The 20,780-nt window shown below is 43.9% G+C and overlaps 3 protein-coding genes across 4 annotated transcripts; 1 reads left to right on the top strand and 2 right to left on the bottom strand.

Annotated features, from left to right (window-relative positions):
- Nucleotides 1–523: 523 nt before the first annotated feature.
- rpl30 (ribosomal protein L30) lies at nt 524–2,745 on the bottom strand. The gene is made up of 5 exons (XM_084455186.1): nt 2,678–2,745; nt 2,517–2,565; nt 1,744–1,889; nt 1,365–1,495; nt 524–621 (listed from the first exon to the last, which is right to left on the bottom strand). Exons 2-5 carry the CDS (start codon nt 2,535–2,537, stop codon nt 569–571), a joined length of 351 nt encoding a protein of 116 aa, XP_084311312.1. The 5' UTR covers nt 2,538–2,565; nt 2,678–2,745; the 3' UTR covers nt 524–568.
- A 3,811-nt stretch (nt 2,746–6,556) lies between these two features.
- On the top strand, nt 6,557–15,445 carry LOC311323049 (uncharacterized protein). 2 transcript variants are annotated; one of them, XM_084455183.1, is made up of 3 exons: nt 6,557–6,881; nt 11,014–11,268; nt 14,888–15,445. In XM_084455183.1, exons 1-3 carry the CDS (start codon nt 6,791–6,793, stop codon nt 14,986–14,988), a joined length of 447 nt encoding a protein of 148 aa, XP_084311309.1. In that variant the 5' UTR covers nt 6,557–6,790; the 3' UTR covers nt 14,989–15,445. The 2 variants fall into 2 exon arrangements, with proteins under 2 accessions (XP_084311309.1, XP_084311308.1); XM_084455182.1 differs by lacking the exon at nt 6,557–6,881 and having other exon boundaries at nt 10,730–11,268; nt 14,888–14,977; nt 15,177–15,445.
- A 1,404-nt stretch (nt 15,446–16,849) lies between these two features.
- rida (reactive intermediate imine deaminase A) lies at nt 16,850–20,703 on the bottom strand. The gene is made up of 6 exons (XM_084455184.1): nt 20,549–20,703; nt 19,371–19,476; nt 19,155–19,209; nt 18,606–18,674; nt 17,605–17,660; nt 16,850–17,265 (listed from the first exon to the last, which is right to left on the bottom strand). The coding sequence occupies exons 1-6, from the start codon at nt 20,611–20,613 to the stop codon at nt 17,188–17,190; spliced, it is 429 nt and encodes a 142-aa protein (XP_084311310.1). The 5' UTR covers nt 20,614–20,703; the 3' UTR covers nt 16,850–17,187.
- Between the last annotated feature and the right edge of the window lie 77 nt (nt 20,704–20,780).

Genomic DNA, 20,780 nt, shown 5'->3' with positions numbered 1-20,780 from the left:
TGTTTGAAGTCAGAATTACAAAGCCGATTTGAACAATAAGGCCTGCAATAGTAGCCATGGCCTTCCACAGAGCATAGTACACCTAAGGATGCGTGTCGGGGATAACCTTCACATCGCAAAGATCCTAATACCATCGCATTTGCTCCTAATACAAATCATACAGGCTGGTCTTTGCATGTGGCACTAAAAGTAGTCAAGAGCAAGGTGCATCGATGTACTAATAACATTACAAAAGATCTGTGTTTACATAATTTTGATATATGAGGTTAAGACATATAAAATGTTGTAATCCAACTATATAAGAAATGTCTCTGAATTCCATTTCAAACCGTTAGAACTCGATGAGGCCTAAATTAATATACATTCAGCTACTGAACAAGATGAAGCACAAAGTAATGCATTCTGATATTTGACCCGAATTCCAATAATTTAATCCAACTTCCAGAGGCTACATGAAAAGATACATCAGCACAGCGCCAGAATCTGTAGCACTCAAACCACTGAACAGACCAGAGCATTGGGATAACTTCCACCAACTTTATTTATAACAATGTGAGGAACAATGTCTCTACTTCTCCCCCTGCTGTTGATCTGGCATACTCCTGATGATGTCTGAATCACCTGTGGAGAGAGACGACAAGGTTGAGCACTTCTAATGAGCACTAAAAGCAAGGAGAGACTAAAATTTAGCTCCCAGTATTCAGTTGAGGTTTCAGGCCATGTCACCAACCGACCAATCAGAACTGGCCACACCCTGATCAACTCAGTTTAGTGCTTTTGATTGCCTTTTTATACTCTAGTGAATCAGTAGTCCTGAAATAATCCCATTTATTTATCCTACAAGTGCAAAACTAACACGCAGTTTAAGTGGACATGGGTAATTTTCAGCCACTAATACCGATTGTTTCTCAAGAGTTGCATGCATTCTATACATCAGTTGCAACAGAACTAGTGGATACATCACAAATTTCTGTACTTAAACTGTAAAAATGTTGAGGTATTCTGATTGCTGCGTTTACTCAATTTGTTAACATGGAAACTATATTGACAGGGAGCCAAGAATGACAGGACTCTTTTTCCCAGACAATAGAATGCTTGTCTAATGAGACAACATGTTTACATTCTAGGAAGTGATGCATCCACTTGTGTATGCTGTTACAGGGATTTCCAAAACATGCGTTCCCATGTTGGTTACGTCCACAAACTACCACACCCGAGCCAACTTGACAAATCAGGGGCTCCATCATCTATGTAAATCAGGTGCGTTACAGCTGGAATAGAACTTTCATATGGAAAAATGGGAGTGCTGCTGGAACAGTTTAGGGGACACTATCAAAGGAAATGACACTCTCAACCACACTAACCAGGGTCAATGATGGCCAGTGTGCACACCCGGAAGTATTTCCCACAGGCGGTGCCCAGCTCAATGTTGTTGCCACTGTAGTGGTGGACGCCTGTCTTGGCCAACATGGCATAGTACTCAATCTCAGATTTCCTAGGAGAAAAGGAAGTGGCAGTTTTGGTCAAATGTACAACATGAAAATCAAGTAGGTATCAAAATGGCAAGCTTTCAGTTTCTCCTTTACATTTAACTTATTTGTCCAATAAGTCAATTAAGAAAAGAGGTGTGGACCTGATCAGTTGCTGATGTGTGTGGGGTGAATCCCCTGAATGCAATATGTATGCTAAAGGCCAACAGTATGAATGCTGAGGCTTTGAAAGCCATCTTCATAGCCATGTTACCTGAGCGCGGGGCAGTTGTTGGCCAGGATGACCAGCTTTGCTTTGCCTTGGCGGATCATCTTCTGGGACTGCTTGTATCCCAGCACGTATTTACCACTCTTCATCACCAGCTGGAGACGGGAGTTGATGGACTCCAGAGACTTTTTCTGAAACACACACAAGTAATAACAGTCCACAATCAAACTGATTCTAACGTTCCCAACCGTAGTCCAGTCCACATATAGCATGCAGTCTACCAACAGTAGCGGCATATCCATCCATCCAACCAACCACACGACATGCCATCAGACATTGGACTAACAGTTAGTGACAGATGCTGATGTATAGCAGGTTTGAAAGTCTCTCTCTCAGTTCCTGCGTTAACTAACGCTGCCGCACCTGGGTTTGATGCACGTCTTAAGTGTCCCCAGAAAGACAAGTAGGTAGAAAAGAAGTCTGATCACATCGACATAAAGGTAGATAGCTAACGTTAGCTGGTAACGTTAGTTGTGGTTAGAACACTCTCGTTAAACCAGCTAGCTATCTTAGCAAGCCGACGGCGCATTAAGTTATACAAGTTTGCGATGCAACAAACTAACTCGACCTAAAAAGACAGAAAGTAACCCGATTACATTTATACAAGCAAATGGAAGTCCAGTCAATCGTTGACATTATCCCGTGGAAAATGTCTTAATATGCTGTGGATGCAACTAGCTAGCTAGCAGGCCCGATTAGCAACACGAATCCACGTGAAGCAGAGCCCACCAGGCGTGTTTCGAAGGAGCAACACTCACCGTCTTTTTTGCGGCCACCATTGTTGCGGTTTAGTCCGAATTGGCCAACCTGAACACGAAAGGAGAGAAGGGAAGATCTATATTTAATGCCAATATGACACAAATGCGACAACTAATAGAATCGTGGATATTTTAATAATACAACACGGAGCACATCTTACAGTGAGTTTACTCCAATATGGCCTCGGAGAGAAAGGAAGTCCCATCGTGCATTGCGTCCTGATTGCTGGCTCTAGTGTGGAATTGTGGGCCTGTTGCGACGTGAGCTGCGCAAATGTGTTGATCTGTATAACATACAGTCCTATCAATGCCTGTTCATAGGCTAGTTGACATAATTTGGAGGTTAGATCATTTGCGCAGGTAGCGATTTCAGAACAATTTCTCAAAATACGTCATGTTATCGCGAGAGGAAAAACTGTGCAGATGAAAAAAAATCAACAGATCTGGGAATAGCCTACAGGTACTGTACAAATAAAACATATTCAGGTCAAATGACAAATCACATCTATATGCTGATTTGCAATATATTACAGCTCAGATTTAAACACATGTAGGTAATCTAGGCTATGTAATGCAACAAATCGTAGTTTAAAGGTGCAATTGTCAAGATTTCAATGTAGATTAATGCTAAAAATAAAAAATACATCCATAAGGCTTTCAGAACGGTGAGGAATAAAAGTATTGCCCCCCCCCATTTTTTAACTATGAATTTGTCATTTAAAAATAATTGACGGGTCCGACAAACATTTTGTTTCACCTCTGTAATGTCTGAGGTTTGGTTCCCACTTCTAGTGAGGCTTGTGAGCTAGCCTCGCGTCACCAGGCTCTCCTCTTCTATAGAGTGCTTAAGCAGAAGCAGGAATAGAAAACTGCCATGGGACCTTAAATCAGCAAAAACATGAATGGTAGGCCTAGTGAATGGTGTACGAAAAAAAGAAAAAAGTGATCCGATTGAATTCTGTCATGATCATCACATATGATGTTTGTCAATTTAAAACATACATTTTACTAATCTCAGTTAAATTGCAAGTGAGCTAATATTAGCTAGCTGACATTACATGGTTTACATTGTTTAACACTCACCAAAACCTTGTAAAGCCGATCTCGGATGCCAGCTCTTGCAGAACTGACTAAGTCTCCTTTCGCATTCCTTCAGCTCTCAACATGGACTGACTAATAGTGATTTTCACCTCTTTAAAGGAATAGTAAAGGGAAAATGCATGTTTAGCCCTGTTTTAGGGTTACTTGTGATCATATACAATGATTCAGATCAAAACGTTGACAAAACTAGCACTTTTTTGTCTGATAATTGCTCTACCAACGTTTTGGTCATACAACGGATGTGGATGGGCATCTTGAAAAATCTTTCAAAAACATGTTAAACTCTTGATTTCAAAGACAAGAAACTCACCTAGGTGTTAGTTGGTGTTCTGGCATATAATTCGCCATAAAGTAGCTCATCTGGAAAGGCTTTTAAAAAATATTTAGCATCGAACTATTTAGTCGCAGCACATACGTGTGTAAACTTCCGCTTTAACTGATTCCGATATTGCGCAATGCCTTGATCTTGTGGTAGGCGACGTCCGTGGATTCCGACGTCCGTGGATTCCGGCTCAGCTTCCTTATTTGAAAAGCTAGCCGCAACAACAAGACAGGCTCGTGCAAAGCATTTGTTTGGGATCTCTACAATGACACACTATTCGCCTTATTCACCTCAGCTGCCATATTGGTCAGTCTGACGTAATGAGGGGTGCGGATGCGGAAGTGCCCGTTGCCTTCAATGTTAAAAGTTTGCTGTAAAAACACCACTTCAAGAACCAAAATAGTCAAAATAACAGGCTAAATACACTATCGGGGTTAGAAACTCATCATTACCAGACTCTGATTGTTTTTCACTGCCGTTGCCGGTGCCGGTACAACACAAACTTTCCTCTTTGGTGGGCATCTGTCAGCAATGTTTGCAAGCACACCACCAAACACCCGTGGTTCGTGGTATAGCGACAGCTTCATCAACCGTCTCTGGCTCTGCGGTTCGGCGAGCCTCCATCTCTTCCATTTGCTGTAGTTCCTCCTCACTATATTCAGGCTCGAAACGATAAGCGCTGCCGTCAAAGTCTAATTCCTCGCGATCAAATTCATACTCTTCAAGATCAGCCATTTTGATAAGCGTATTCTGAACTGTAGCCTAGGGCTTCCTTGTCTGTGAGCGAAAGAGTAGCGTGAGCAGTGAGCAAACTAGCTAGCCTAGCTAACATAAACTTGATCTACACATCTACAACAGTCGCGTCAATACAAGTCAATGGATTTCATAAAATGATCAATAAAACCCTACAGGATTCATACTTTGCGGCGAATTTGATGTCAGAACACCAACGGACACCAATTATACCCTCGGTGAGCTTCTTGTCTTTGAAATCGAGGGTTTAACATGTTTTTGAATTATTTTTCAAGATGCCCATCCACATCCATTGTATGAACAAAATGGTGGTAGATCAATTATCAACTTTCTCGAATATGCTAGTTTTGTCAAAGTTTTGATCTGATTCATTGTATATGATCATAAGTAACCTTAAAACAGGGCTAAACATGCATTTTCCCTTTACTATTCCTTTAAATAATTTATAACACGTTCTGGAATAACTGCTTTACAGTTTTATGACAAACTGTGACTTTCTTGGCTTGCAAAATTATGTTTTAAATGGACAAACATCATATGTGTATGGTCATGGCACAATTCAAAAAAGATCAAGAAATTATTTGTTTATTGCCATTGATTACCGTACATATATATTTTTTGAATTAAGGTCCCAGGGGACAGCTCTTCATGCTCCCGCTTAGCCACTCTTAGCTTGGTTTACGGTCGAGAGCCCGCTGGTATCCTGTCACACAAATGCCGAATCGAGGAGCATAGTCTCGCCAGTCGCTACAATTAGAATAAAACATGGACATACCAAATGAAGTAGCCTATTCCAGAAGAGGTTCTTAACGCATTGCATCGTAGGTTTATGGGTAGGCCTGTTTTTGGACAGGGGGATCCGCCAGAAACAACAACTGCAAAGCAAATAGGCCACAGGCTACTCGTGAGCTAATAGTATTACAACAGTCAGGAAGCAGAGTGATCAGGAATCCAAATACTATTGGCTCACAAGTGTTGGTAGAGTTTGTTTTTTGGAAGACTGATAGGCGGAACCTATAATTTTTCGACATTTGTGCCTCTGTACTGGTACCCAAATTACACTGCACATGCTGACGACATGCATCATGGGTCTTTGCTCTAGGGACTACCCCTCTAGTAATGTTCTCTTGCTTGTGTGTGTGCGTGTTTGAATGAAATACGTATTATTCATGTTCTGACTTGGTGTGTGTGTGCGTGTGTCTGATATATAGTAGTCTATATGGAGTGGGGAGGGGGGGGGGTAACCCAATTGAATTGTATAACCTCACTCCACGAGTAGCCTATAATAAATAAGGTCCATCTGTACAGCGAATATATCGCTTTTTGGTGGTGTGGCTGGTTAGAACGGTGTGTCTCGCGGGAGGCCTGTGTTCAGGAGTGCACTAAAAATACACAACGCAGGCGAGTTGAAAGCGGTCACAAGTGCATGATAAAGGGTTTATTAACCTTTAAGGCACTGTTCTCACTTTAGATCCAGTTCCCGCAAAATGCATAGCGACGTGCATAAAACTACTAGAACTAGTGTTCCTAAGCAGTTTATAAACTTAACAAGTTTCTAATAAATATCAATAAATGTATAGGCTAATTAACGGCAAATCATATATATAAGAAACTAATAAACGTTGTTAAGCAGTTTATAAACTGTTAACAAGTTTCTTATAAATGTCGTATAATCTAACAATAAACACATTTATATATTCTATTGTAATTACTTCGGTATGGTGGTACTCGGGGAGCCAATAGGCCTATTTTCCGAGGTAGGCTACAGAGCGCATCGGTGAGTGGGCAAACCCCGCGCGAGGTTGCAGAGCGCACACACTGAATAATGTAGTTTAGTTCTCTGACAACCTGGAACCCGCTCTGGTGCAGCATCGCCACCAGACAACCTGCTGCAGTGAACCGCCGCCCGGTGGATTTAAAACAAGAGCCATGCGCGAATGATTATATCACTGGCAATAGTAGGCTACACGCACTATACAGCCAGGACCAACTTTTTTAATTTTCAGAGACGGTGTCTATATGCACGTCATCAGTGCAACGGACGCCTTCATTTCGCTCTAGATTTCCACCTTTCACTTCTCTATGTGCGAAAGACAGAATGGGATGTTCCACGAGTACCCAAACTACGGCGCAGGACACTTCCAGACCAAGCCTAAAACCAGAGGAAAGTAATGGCGCGAGCACTACAGGTAAGTTCAAGTAGCCTATGGCCAGGCTATAGCTTACACATTAAGTAGAATTATTGTGACAGAGAGGAAGTTATTGCATTGTTTTGGGACTCTTGCTGTAGACACGGCACGTGCAGTGACGGCGTAAGACATGGTCATGCAGATGAAATTGAATGAACTAATATTTTACTGTCAATCTCCTTTCACTCACACCCTGTAGGACAATTCATTTGGGACTCCATGCGTGGAAAAGATATAATAACACAAATCACAAGGTGACATAAAATAGAGGATATTCTGTCTAGTGAGACAGAGGTAGGCCTACACATTTATGGAAGCATGCAGTGGTGTCCTTGTTCTCGATACATTGCCCCTGTTCCTGTCCTGGCCTGGGAGGCCCAGTGACATGACACTAACAGGGGATACGATGACATCTTTGGTTTCAAAATGGAAATTGAGAACCTGAGGTGGTTGCTTACCTTCCTTGTCCCAGGTCAGAAATGCTCATGGTACCATGCAAATGCTGTGTATAGTTTAGTTCGGACCAGGGCGACAGGTTCTAGCGGGGAAGGACTGCACTTGACTGTGTATCTGCTGTGTGCTGCTGAAAAGATGCTTGGAAATGTAGGCTATGCTGTACTGCAACAATGTCATACAGTTAGCTACTGGTCAGAGGGGCATATTTGAATGGGACTGCTACTGTAAGTAATTAGGCTACCGTTAGTGGATCATGATGCTGCATTTTGGAGACCTGGCAACTTCAAAAACCACTTTGAAGCACCCAGATGTGCTATATTTTTTCAGGCATTTGCATTATCTGCCTTCAGGCATTTGCATTATCTGCCTTTTATCCATGACCAGTTAGTATCCTTGACCTGGATTAGCATACTCTGAACAGTCATGTCTCCTTGACAGGTCACGGGTGTTGCTACATCTTATCAGCTTGTTCTGTGTCAGATGAAAATGTGGCAGGGACTTTTCCTTAATTTTGCATTTGTTCCAAGTTCCAACACTCAAAGGGCCATTTAGGTATTTAGCATTATAAGCCTTAGGATATTTACGATCATACAACGGTTCATATCAACATTTTGACGAATTTGGCTAATTTTCACAGCTAAGTACACAAAGATACCCACTACGCCATAAAAAAAAAACTCGAGATTCGCTGGTGCAAGTGGGTAGATTTTATACTGAGCAGTGATCACTAATGTTTTCTAGCATCACTCTGGATGGTGTGGTAATAGCTTCTACCTCTCACTTGGATGGTGTGGTAATAGCTTCTACCTCTCACTCTGGATGGTGTGGTAATAGCTTCTACCTCTCACTTTGGTAAATGCCTCCATTGCATTTTCTCTCAGTCTTATTCTATCAACCAAGAATGGTTGCATTTTGAAAGAAAGACAAATATGGTATTGATGGTTCCAGCTACAGTACAGGCTGTGTGTTCCGTTCCCTCGCTAAACATGCTAGTGTGACAGGTGTCACTGCGCCGCTCATCGGTATAGCATCCACCCTCACTTTGCCTACACTTTTCCCACACTGGGTTCGAACTCAGATCCTCTGACTTATGAATACATGTGACCATCAACACCTCTACCACCTATGCCACCAAAAAGATAGCGATTTGATGGTGCGTCATTTCAACTTGGTTACACTATAGCAACCTCCTACCTTTTATGATTGTGGTGTGGGAATTAAACTGTCTCTGATATGGACCATTGTATATGGCCGTACAGAGCCTAACCTTATCACAGGGCTTATGATGCTAAATACCAAACGAGGAACAGGAACATATCAATGGTCATATCCCGGTGCATGCCTTCTTGTTCTGGAAACTAGCTTGGAAGTTAATGTGTTCTGTGAAAGAGATCTGTTTTTCTATGATCATTAACTGTGTCCGTTGTTTCTTCAGTTCAGTGTTAACTGAGGTCAAGTGCTATGTTGCTCACAACCTTCACCTAATATTCCCACCTCAGGGCTCCAGAATAACCTTTTTCACTGGAGGCACAACATGCATGGCGCCACATTTTTCAGCTAGTGGCACCAGCATAATACTTTTGTGGCTACAAATTTTGTTGCGGTGTTTCCAATTAACTTTTTTCATACTGGTGTGGCCAGATATTTCTATAGATTTGCTTTGATATCAAAGTAGCCTATGTCAACTGTTTATGAGCAGAGATACGGTGCAAAAGTCACTTTCAATAACTAAATACACACAGCTAGATCAATCGGAGCACATTCCTTAATAACCTAACAGAACCAAAATTATTGGCCCAAACAGTTAAACCACTCTCCCAAATTGTATCAGAGAAATTGTATCATACAACAGGCCTTTGTTTAGCATTGTATTACCACTGCTCCAGGGTTCTGTTTTCAGTGGTGTGTTGGTTAGTTGGTTGGGTGGTTGGTTAGTTAATTATTTTGCAGGATTACGCAAAACGACCAGACCGATTTTCATGAAATTCAGTGGAGGGGTGTAGCATGGGCCAACCTAGAACCCAGTAAATTGTGGAGCGGATCTGAATCATGGGGCGGGTCCACGAGTCACCCAAACACGGACAGTCTTTCACCTACATTCATTTTTTGGATTTAGGCTCAGGATTGAAAAAATCCCCCCATTCATTGTCAATGGGGAAGCTGATGGGGGCTGAAACAGCCATATCTCGACATGAGGTCACAGAAACATGGGGTTTAGACCAATACCAAACATGTCCTGCTCGCGCACACAGAGCCATGAAATGCATTCATGGGCGGATGTCTGTGCTCTCTGAGCACCATTTCTAGTTTTCTTATACTTCTATTTCATATTCTAAGACTAGTGCAGGGGCTGTTGGGGGCCTAGGCATGTTCCACAGAAGACAGGTTGTCTTATACTAATAAGCTAACCCATAGCAATGGAATGAGGTGCAAGTATAAAAATGAGTACATGAAAATGCATTTTTAATGACATGGCCCCTTTAAGACAGTTGAGACAGAATAAAGAGGCAAGAATAACATCCCCCGATACACAGCATACACACAAACAAACAAGAATAACAACCCCCCATACACAGACATACACACAAACAAACAAGAATAACACCCCCCCATACACAGACATACACACAAACAAACAAGAATAACCCCCCCCCCCCCCCCATACACAGGCATACACACAAACAAACAAACAAACAAACAAACAAACAGACAACAAATACACAGATGGGTTACTTTTAGCAAATAAAACTGTTGACTTTTGTTTCCAGGTGAAACAGGTTACCAACAAAACTATGACAGGGTAAAATAAATGCATGGTAGTCTTAATAAATAAATTGTAGTTATAGCTGGATAAAAACACAATGCACCCAATACTGCTATTTGAGTCACAGTTTTCAAAATAGTCGCTCTCTGGAGCCCAGCCCGAACCTTTCCTTCAATCACAAAGTCAAACCATGCAGCAGACAGAGGTGCATTCAGAGGTGGTCACTGTTGCTACTACTGTACTTCAGCCAGGGTGACTACGGAGAAATGTAATACTAGCAAGCCTGCCACCACTCTAAGGCCACAGCTCTCTCACAGTTAAATAATGAAGTCGTCAGAGTGTGAACTCTGTCGGTGCAGCCATCCCCCCTCTGCTCCCTTGTACGCTGGTGTTTGACTTTAGTCACCATTCAGAACCATCCCTGTCACCTGAGAGCACTCGTCATTGTTTGGTGTCGTCAAGCGGCAAAGCGTGGGCTTGTTTGGTCATTTCTAGCCTACTTAAACTTGACTCAATACAACCCTGTCTAGTCACGTGTAAAAAAAAAACTACGACGTAGAAACCGTACAAAGTTATAATAACAATGGATGCTTTTGCTGCTGTTAAGACTAACTTTGGTCCTCTATCTTATAAATGTGGCCCGTGTGTTCAGTGGTGAGGTACACCTTCAGGCGCTTGTATCAGATGTGTGTCAAGGTACAAGCGCTTAGACAATATAGCAGTGTAGCAGTATCTTTTATCAATCAATCAATCAAAGCTTTATTTGTATAGCACATTTCATACCCAGAGGCAACACAATGCGCTTTACAGAGAACAAGGGAGGTGGGCATACGACCCACTCTCTACATATTCCAGTATTATCAATCTGTTTCACACAAAGTATCTGTCACGACGTGTGTGTATTTGTGGCAGGTGCAGCTAAAGCTGAAGACAGTGAGACCATTCCAGACCAGACCAAACCAGAGGCCGGGGAAGCGAAGGCCACCCCAGCAGCTGCTGCTGCTGCCGTAAAGGAGGAGGCGAAACCAGCAGAAGCGCCCGCCGACCCTGCCGCCCCGTCGCTGAGCCCCGCCCCTGCAGCAGACGCCTCCGGTGAGGCAAAGTCTGAGGTTGACACCCCTGCAGCTGCATCCTCTCCAGAGCCGGCACCTGTAGCTGAGGTCCCAGGTAGGTTGCAGTGAAGACAAGAAAGGGTTCAACCCTATAATATGATACCTCCATGAGTTCAAATAAGGTAAAATGCTGTAACCTTCAGATAATTATTGGAAAATGTTGTTTCTCTTAGAAATGACTGGATTAACCTCAACCCTAGAGGCCATAACAAACGGTCTATTGTCCTTCTGCACTATTTCCATTGCAAATGAGTGACACACCCGTCTCATATGTACAGTACCATGGTTGTCCGGAGAACTCTGTGACACACACCACTTGTGAATGTGTCATAACATTGATAAGCACAGAAAACCTGCTAGCCTTCACAATAGGATTTAGTTGTAGAAATGACAGGCATGGCTGATGATAATAATTAAATGGCCTTGTCAGAACACAATGTTCATGTGGGCTTCACTGGCCAACAGTAACCTGAGAAGCATCCCACTTAGTATAGCCCAGGTGAGTTCCTGTCTCTCTCCGGTCTCTCCCGGGCCTCCTAGTCTAATTACCCCTCCTGTTACCAGGGGTATCCAACACACAGACAACTTTCTAATGAACACTCCTGGGCAGATGTTGACTTGTGACTAAAAACAGATTTAACGCACTGATCAGTCAGCCGGACAATAGAACGCTACTGTATTCAGTAGGTAGGTCACGTTGGCTAGTGTTCTCCTTGGTAGCAGGAGCTCTCAAGACGATTTTGTTGGCTTGTATTGTGAATGTCAGTCATGGTAGCTTTGACCAACACATTTATTTATCCTTTATTTAGACAGGGAAAAATGTTTAGACCTGGGTGCCTTTTAAATACCTGCAAATTTACAGAAATAAATTGCAAAATGAAATACATTTAAAAATAAAAAAAACACACGAAAGTAAAAACAACAATAAGGTGGTAACATTACAATGGGGAAGTTGAAAACAGCGACATTATTCAGAAAGTAGTCCAGACATCATCCTCTGCAAATGGCCCACAGGGACTAGGTACTCTAGCCTCAGGTTGACCTGAAGACCATGCCAAGAGGAAGCCTCTCCCTCTAAAACAAAGGTTGCTGGGGTAACATAACATCAACTAATCCAGGGGGATAGTCCAGAAAGGCTTAGTGAAAACTCTTGAGTTTGCTAACCCTGAGATGAGGGAAACTCTGGGTTTTCCGTTCCAGAAAGAGGGGTAGGCTAACTCAAACTAGAGAAAGACAGGTAACGCAAACTCATGGGGGCTGGTGGGTAGCCCGGAGAGGAGTACACTGCACCTGACTGGCTATGACCAAAAGGGGCGGAGCCTCGCCACCACGCCACTATTCACGCCACGGACACCACAAGCCAGACCTTGAGTGGACTAGAGACACATGGTCTTCACCGGTGGGTGCATAGAGATTGCCCAGAGGTCATTGCACTGCCCCCGACCAGCTCTGACCTGAGGGGGCGGAGTCTCGCCACCACGCCACTATCCACGCCACGGAACCCACAACTCAGCCCCTGAGTGGGCTAAAGGTCTTCACCAGTGGGGCGGCCCAGAGAGGCATACACTGTCCCCGACCGGCTCTGACGTGAGGGGGCGGAGTCTCGCCACCACACCGCCTCCACACCACTGTCCACGCCACGGAACTCCACAATTCTATATAAATAAAGTTGACCTTGACCTTGTCCACGTGTGGAAGGTTGTTTCTACATAGGTCATACAAAAAGACGCCCGAGGGATCGCCCCGCTGAGCATAATTAGAACGAGGAATCACCAGTACCCTGTGGTCAGACCCAGCAAAGGCCACAATGCTGACCATGAAATAATACATCCTTCCTTCACGCTTTCATCCACACCCAGCCTGTGTGATATCACTCATCTTTTAAGTCCAAACATACTGCCATAGAACACTGAACAGCATAATCATTATGAAGTTGATTTACGTAAGAACACCTGATGCAAATATCTGGCCGTTCAATCTGTTTGCCGGATGCAAAGAGCCTGAGCCTGTTACAGTATATGACTGTGACGTCATAAAGGAAAACTAAGCCAAGCCTTGAACACTAGTGTCAACAAACACATTCCTAATACCCGCTCCAGCTCACCATCCAGGCAGCATGGCCACTATACCATACATCCACAGCAGAGGATGTACTTCCTGAGGCACCTGAAGAAATTCGGTCTACTCATGTACTCTTCTACACCTCCATCATCGAGTCCATCCTCACCTCCTCCATCACTATCTGGTACTCCGCCGCTACAGCCAAGGACAGGGCCAGACTGCAACCTGCCCTCCCTCCTGGTCCAACCTGCCCTTCCTCCTGGTCCAACCTGCCCTCCCTCCTGGTCCAACCTGCCCTCCCTCCTGGTCCAACCTGCCCTCCCTCCTGGTCCAACCTGCCCTCCCTCCTGGTCCAACCTGCCCTCCCTCCTGGCCCAACCTGCCCTCCCTCCTGGCCCAACCTGCCCTCCCTCCTGGCCCAACCTGCCCTCCCTCCTGGCCCAACCTGCCCTCCCTCCTAGTCCTGCACAACTCCAGGACCCTGAAGCGGGCCAGGCAGATGGTGGCTGACCCCTCCCACCCCGGCCATATTCTCTTTGTGCCGCTCCCCTCAGGCCTGCCCCTACCTCACTCTCTTTCTGATGCTGATTCATTTGTCTATGACACTATTGTAGACATTGGGTCACATAGGTATTGTATCTCCCTGGTTTTGTTGCACGCTACAGAGACAGGTTCTTCCCCACGGCCATCAGCCTCTTCAACAAGGCTTGTGTCCCCCTCTGACCCCCCCCCCAACCCCCACCCGACCCCCCGGCCCACCAGAGACTCCACCGTTGAGAGACACTCACACATGACCTGAATGCATGTATAGGACGCACCGCACTCACACATCACGCCACAAACACACACACACACCCACTCACCTACACATTACGCTCTGTATACTCACTGTATATACACTGACTGCACTACTTTTCGTACGTTGTTCTTGTCTTTCGCTTTTTTTTTTTGCACCAGCTTTTTGTACTCGCCCTTTACACTGTCCTGTCTTTGCCCTGTCCTGTCCAGTTCCTGCACCCTGTCCAATGTTGTCTAAATGTCATGCTCCTTGCCAGAAAGCAAATTCCTTGCACGTTGTAAAACTACATGCCAATAAATGGTTTCTGTTGCTGATTAAATTGTGTATGACACTATTGTAGACATTGGGTCAAATAGGTATTGTAGCTACCTGGTTTTGTTGACACATGATGGGGTCTCACATTCTTGTTGTGATGTACTGGGGTTTATATGTTGGTAGCAGTGTCAGTGTGAAGCCTCAGAGATAGTAGAACAGAACCCTAAAGTCGCCTGTTTCGGGGGAGCTGTATGATGTCATGCCTGTCAAGCCCACTGCTATTTGACAGCCAGTGATGACTGGGCTGCCAGACATACCTTGTTTTAGCAGCAGGTAAAGAAACAGATCAAGTGACCAGTGGTATTAGGGCTGTGAACATAAGACAAGTTCTGTAGTCCATTGATTTCAACAATGGATACTCTAAAGATACGTTCAACGACAAAAGATGTTGTCTACCTGTGGCGGTGAGGGGCGCTGTGAGATACGATGCAAACCGATGCGTCTCCCTAATTCTTTCTCTTCTACTTTTCTGTCTGTTCCTCTCATTCCTGAAAAGCAGCAAGTCCTGAGACCACAGCCACCCAATCAGAGCCCAGGACAGAGGAGACCACAGCCACCCAATCAGAGCCCAAGACAGAGGAGACCCCAGGTGAGTCATAAGACCTTCCTAGTAGCCTTGTGTCACACACAGTTCCCCTAGAAGCGCTAATGCAGTATTTCATTTCAATAACATTTAAAATAAATAAAAGTCTGCTAAATGACTGTAATGTAAATGTAATGTAATGTAATGTAAAATGCAATGTAATATTTGTTGATACTAATGTTGTTTTCCCCATCAAACTTTTCAGCCTCCCAGTGAGTGAAACTAAATTGATTCATACCAACTATTATGGATGAAGAGTTGTGACGGTGTGTGGAAGGTTGGGAGATAAAGAGAGAGAATGCACACCCAACATTTCCCTGTTGCCATGATGCAGACCTGCCGGTCACTCAGACCGGGGTCAGGCAGTCCTCCCTGTGCCTTGTGTTTGTTGGAGGGACGCTGTGGGCAGATTTCTATTTACAGTTCAGGTGTTTCAAAAGTTACATATTCATAGAGATGGAATTTCAACCACTTATTTTGCACTCGCATTTCTGGTTTTGGATAGGCAAGGGCAGGAGGTGCTAGGGGCAGAGGGCTAGGGTTAGGCTAGAGGTGTGTGTGGAGGTGCTAGGGGCAGAGGGCTAGGGTTAGGCTAGAGGTGTGTGTGGAGGTGCTAGGGGCAGAGGGCTAGGGTTAGGCTAGAGGTGTGTGTGGAGGTGCTAGGGGCAGAGGGCTAGGGTTAGGCTAGAGGTGTGTGTGGAGGTGCTAGGGGCAGAGGGCTTGGGTTAGGCTAGAGGTGTGTGTGGAGGTGCTAGGGGCAGAGGGCTAGGGTTAGGCTAGAGGTGTGTGTGGAAGTGCAGTTGGTGTGTGAGTCCATTCTGCACACGCACATACTGTAGCGCAGAGGTCATGGCCACTCTAGCAGCCATCCGTGTGGAGAGTTACTTTAACACGCCTGATACCCTACAGCTTTCATGTAATCACTGTATCTTGGTAGTTCTCTAAACTGCCAAGGGACATTATTATGTACCAAATTATTTTGCCTTCTTCAATGTACAACCTATGCAATTGAATGCATTTCAGTAAATAAAAAATCCCCATGATGAGTAGTTAAGTATAATAAAACAATTCCAGATTTTTGCAGCACCAGAGCACTTGTTATGCAGGAAGAGTGTAACTTTTCAAACACCCAAGCTGTGGCAGCCTACTGCATATAGATGTTTTCTCTGCATGTAGATTTGTTTATGATAATTATATATTTACTTGAGATCAATCTAAAGGCTTGACATTTACATAAAATCTCAGTTCCTGGTGTATGTATATTCTGCAGCCTTTGTAACAGCGGTGGGACTAACACTGATTTTTCTTCTGATACATTGGGAATCAAGCTTACATTCCCAAACTCAGTCTATCTCTATTATGTGAGAACCGTGAAGCAGTAAAATGTAAGAAAGTTGCACGCTCAAATGTTCTGCTCTGTGATTTTAATAGAGCAGCGTTTGGACAGAGTACTGTCAGGGGGTAGATACCGTAGGCGTGGCCCTATCTAGGCGTGGCCCTATCTAGGCGTGGCCCTATCTAGGAGTGGCCCTATCTAGGCGTGGCCCTATCTAGGAGTGGCCCTATCTAGGCGTGGCCCCGTTTCTCAGGAAACATCCTGACCAAGGCTCGGGCCGAAACGTTGCTCTATTAAAATCCCAGCAGAAGAGAACATTTGAGCGTGCGACTTTCTTATTTTTTACTGTTGATGTTCCATTAGTCGGCACCTCTGAGAAGTTTAGGATGTGCTCCACTCTGTATGTACAGAGAACCGAGAAGCCAAAGAAATATTGGATCTGATCTTCTATATGTCACTGGCTTTGACACCATGTTAAAAAGGTGATGAATGAGAGAGTTGAATTTGGACTGAACACACAGATGATTACTCAAGGTTGCAAGTAAAGTGTGACTTGTTTAATCTAGTCAATGTATTTCCACGGAACATTTACTATGATTAAAAAGTTATCAACACTTGTGTAGAAAATAGGGTAGATGGCAACTAGTAAACCTGTTAATCCCCTTGTGTTGCAAACATTACATCTGAAGGAGGAAAATGTACTTGAACTTTAAAAACTTTAATGTTCATACAATGTTTTGGATGTATATTGTCTGGGCTCGTAATAAATGTAAATGAACATCACACACTCTCAGAGAATTCTCTAGTGTTTTCATTGGTGTGTAAGTTAGCACTTTCTCCAAGGATTATCTGGATACATGAGTTTTACCTGAAGGTTAGTCTACAGTTTATTGGTGCTGGAAGTGGAGTCAGAGAGGGGTCCCAACACTGCGACAGCCTCTATCTCAACCAGACCGCCCTTATAGAGAGGGAGGGGACATAATCAGCATGGATGAGGGTTATTAAGCACTATTATAAGACTGTGAATACAGGGGCGGGGATCTTGGGTGGGTCAGGGGAGACATGTCCCCCCCAATATTTGAGATCATTAAAATTGTCTCGCCCCAATATTTAGATTGGGGTAGTGGCATTCAAATGACCATACAGCCATACAGGGGAAGATGTACCCCCCAAAAAATACTCTTGAAAAATTTCAATGTAAATGTCCCCCCCAAAGTTGGATACAGATCCCCGCCACTGTGTGAATATGTATAAACTGTATGAGTGTGTTTGATTGTTTGTTTGTTTAAATGCTTACTCTTGGCAGGGCAGCGACCTGGTAGGCAGCTCTTGCAGGGAAATTTTTGCAGAAAACTAAAAGGGAAAAACAAGTTGATTAACAACAGGATCTCAAAATCCATCTGACACAGCCAAAGCGCCCAATATTCAAATGGGAGCCAAGTCTATCGTCTAAAGTCGATACTGCCAGGTACCCGACAGCAATGAGAGACAGTATGCTTGAGTGAACACTGACATTGTATCTTTAATTTCAATAATGTGGGATCATCATAATATATTTATCAGTGCTTCAAAATTAGGCTTGCTGTACATCTTGTCCATCCTGGTATAGTAGCTGGTTCATGGACAGTGTCCCAGACTATACCTGTGTGTGTGTGTGTGTGTGTGTGTGTGTATGTGTGTGTGTGTGTGTGTGTGTGTGTGTCAGAGAGAGTTGGTTTGGATGGAGGGGCGAGACTTGTTAGACATGCAGGCGGTTGAGGGAGAGGGCTGGGTTGAGTTTCAGCATACCTGCCGTGTCCATTTACACAATCACTGAGGGTTCAATTACAGCTGGGGCATTGTGCGATAAAGGAGGAAATACCTATATACCTCCAAGCCTGGGAGAGTGTGTGTTCTGACTAAGAACTATGGGAAACATACAAACAAAACACAACAGACACATGACCTCCATAGACTGATGAAACTGGACCTAATTTCACACGGATGCCTTTGAGGACAGGATGACTTTGAGGACAGACTTTCTTCGACTAATTTGATTCACTTTTTAATGTTCTGTTTGATAATTTTGTATAGTAGCCTAAGTAACCTAAATTAACTTTGAAGAGAGTTGTTGAAACAATATTGTCTTTGCAGGCATGTTTCCTAAATTTATGTTGTCCAAATTACTCTCAGGAAAATGGTAATAGGTTTAAGTGACAAAGAGTTGTGGCAGGTGGTGCTGACGGGTTGTATGGCGCCCTCGTGTGGAGAGTGTGAGACATCAACAGCAGGATTAAGCATAGACCATTCAAAGCGTACACTGCTTGTAGATATCATTGACGCTGGTGAAGTCATTCATGTCCGCTAGCAACACAGTTGTCTTGACGACTGAAAAAGACAAGCACAGTCCGTTACAAGAATACTGTTGTGTGTCTAATAGCAAATACGAAACACAATTCACTAGAGCAGATTCAACTTGGCACTCAGGTGAGAACAAGGTAATAGGAGTCTTTCAGTTGCTCTTGGGGTTTGGGAGGGAAACTTCAATGCAAAAACAGCAGCTCCCCAGGCAATCAAAAACAGAAGGCGAGGAAGGTAGGAGAAAAAAACTTTATTTAATCATCTTGGGCTAAAAATATTAAAAACCAACATGTTTCGACCGCACTGGTCTTCTTCAGGGCAGAAAAGAAGTTCTCTGCCCTGAAGAAGACCAGTGCGGTCAAAACATGTTGGTTTTTAGATTTTTAGATGATTAAATAAAGGTTTTTTCTCCTACCTTCCTCGCCTTCTGTTTTTGAGTGCCTGGGGAGCTGCTGTTTTTGCACAAAACACAATTCATTCATTTTGTGATATCAACATCCATCTCACCGTTGTCATAGCTGCAGCCTGTAGTTTTCAATATCTCTCCCATGTTGATGAGGGCCTGTTGAAGAGGGAGATGAGAAAGAGAGGGAAATATGAAGACTATAAAAACACGTACTGGATGCCCCTGGATGGGAGTGGATTGCAGTGCTGTGAGGGTGTGGGGAACATGACCTAGCCTGGCTGCATGGCCTGGCCCGGCCCGGCTGGCACGTTGCTCACTTGTTTGGTCTGGGCCTGTACTCCTCCCTCCACCAGCTGACCAGAGGCAGTGTCCAATCCCAGCTGACCAGAAATGTACATGGTACGATCCACCACCACGGCCTGACTGAATCACAGAGACACATACACACACGCGCACGCACACGCACACACACACACACACACACACACACACACACACACACACACACACAGGCTGCACATGTTTTATCCGTTACACACACAATGTAACCAAATGTGAACAAGTGAATGGACACTGGATAACAATCAAAACAGATATTGAATAAAAAAAATTATCAGTGACTTGAATTAGATCTTAATGTAGGTCTATACAAATAGACTATAGATCCCAAATAGTTTTCTATTATTCAAAGTTTAGCTCTTCCAATATCAGGCTGATTTTAATGTAAACATGTTTTATTTCACACAGTGAAACCCCTATGGGAACCTTAGAGGTGGACTGTGTGGTGTGTGTGCACATTGAACCACTTTACTATCTCTACTAGCCTCGTGAGACTACCCTGATTTTGTGAGCTCACATTCTGTTTCTCTCTCAAATCAGTCTGGTTACTCTCCATAGAGATCCATTTGTGCCAGATCAGAAAAAGATCTAGCCAATCAGTGTTCTATGAGGAAATACTAATAGTTACTCTGGGTATAGGTGTGACGACAGCAAGGAGTGGTTTAAGTTGCGTGTGATAGATGGTGATAGACAATCACCTGCCAATTTTTGAAAGTGCCTGCCCTTTTCCAAACAGTTTCCAATGGAGAGTTCCCACCTGGCACATCAGGTTAACATCTCTACACATACCAGAGTAACTCCACCTCCTACAGCCTATTGGCTAAAATGGTAACACCCCTCATATGCATTAGGACAACCAACCTTCATCAATGATGGCAGCCATCTCAAGTGTGCATGCCAAGAATTAATGAATGAACTAAAAACAATGTTTCTCAAATTCGTTTCTCAACGAATGACTATAAATCAAGTGTTTTGTAGTTGTTTATATGGGCCGTGTTAATGGTCTAAGAACAGTTTAATCGCAGTAAGGCCAACATTCAAAGTTCAGAGTCCCAATAGTCTGTCGGCCATGCAAACGTACAGAGTTCAAATGCAACATTTGACAGTACTCAAAGTAATATTGTAACTTGAAAACAATCTGGAGTATTGTGCCTACCTGTAGATGCCTTGCCTGACCGGGGCGTTTGGTGTGTAGGGGATGTGTCGGTGAATGGAGGCCATCTCGACTACTCAGTCAGTGATCGGTAACTCAAAGACTCACCGTCCCACCAGGAAAACCCTTGACCCAACAAACACTAGCCTGCTGTAAACTTTTGAGTTCATGCACCTGTGTTAAGTCCACTGACTGGCACGCCCCCTCAACAAATATCTGCGTTATATATCTATAT

This window comes from Borostomias antarcticus (assembly GCF_949987555.1).
Source record: "Borostomias antarcticus genome assembly, chromosome: 21".
Taxonomy (NCBI): Eukaryota; Metazoa; Chordata; class Actinopteri; order Stomiiformes; family Stomiidae; genus Borostomias; species Borostomias antarcticus.
The sequence above is the reverse complement of the archived record's forward strand: the minus strand, read 5'-3'. Positions and strand labels throughout refer to the sequence as shown.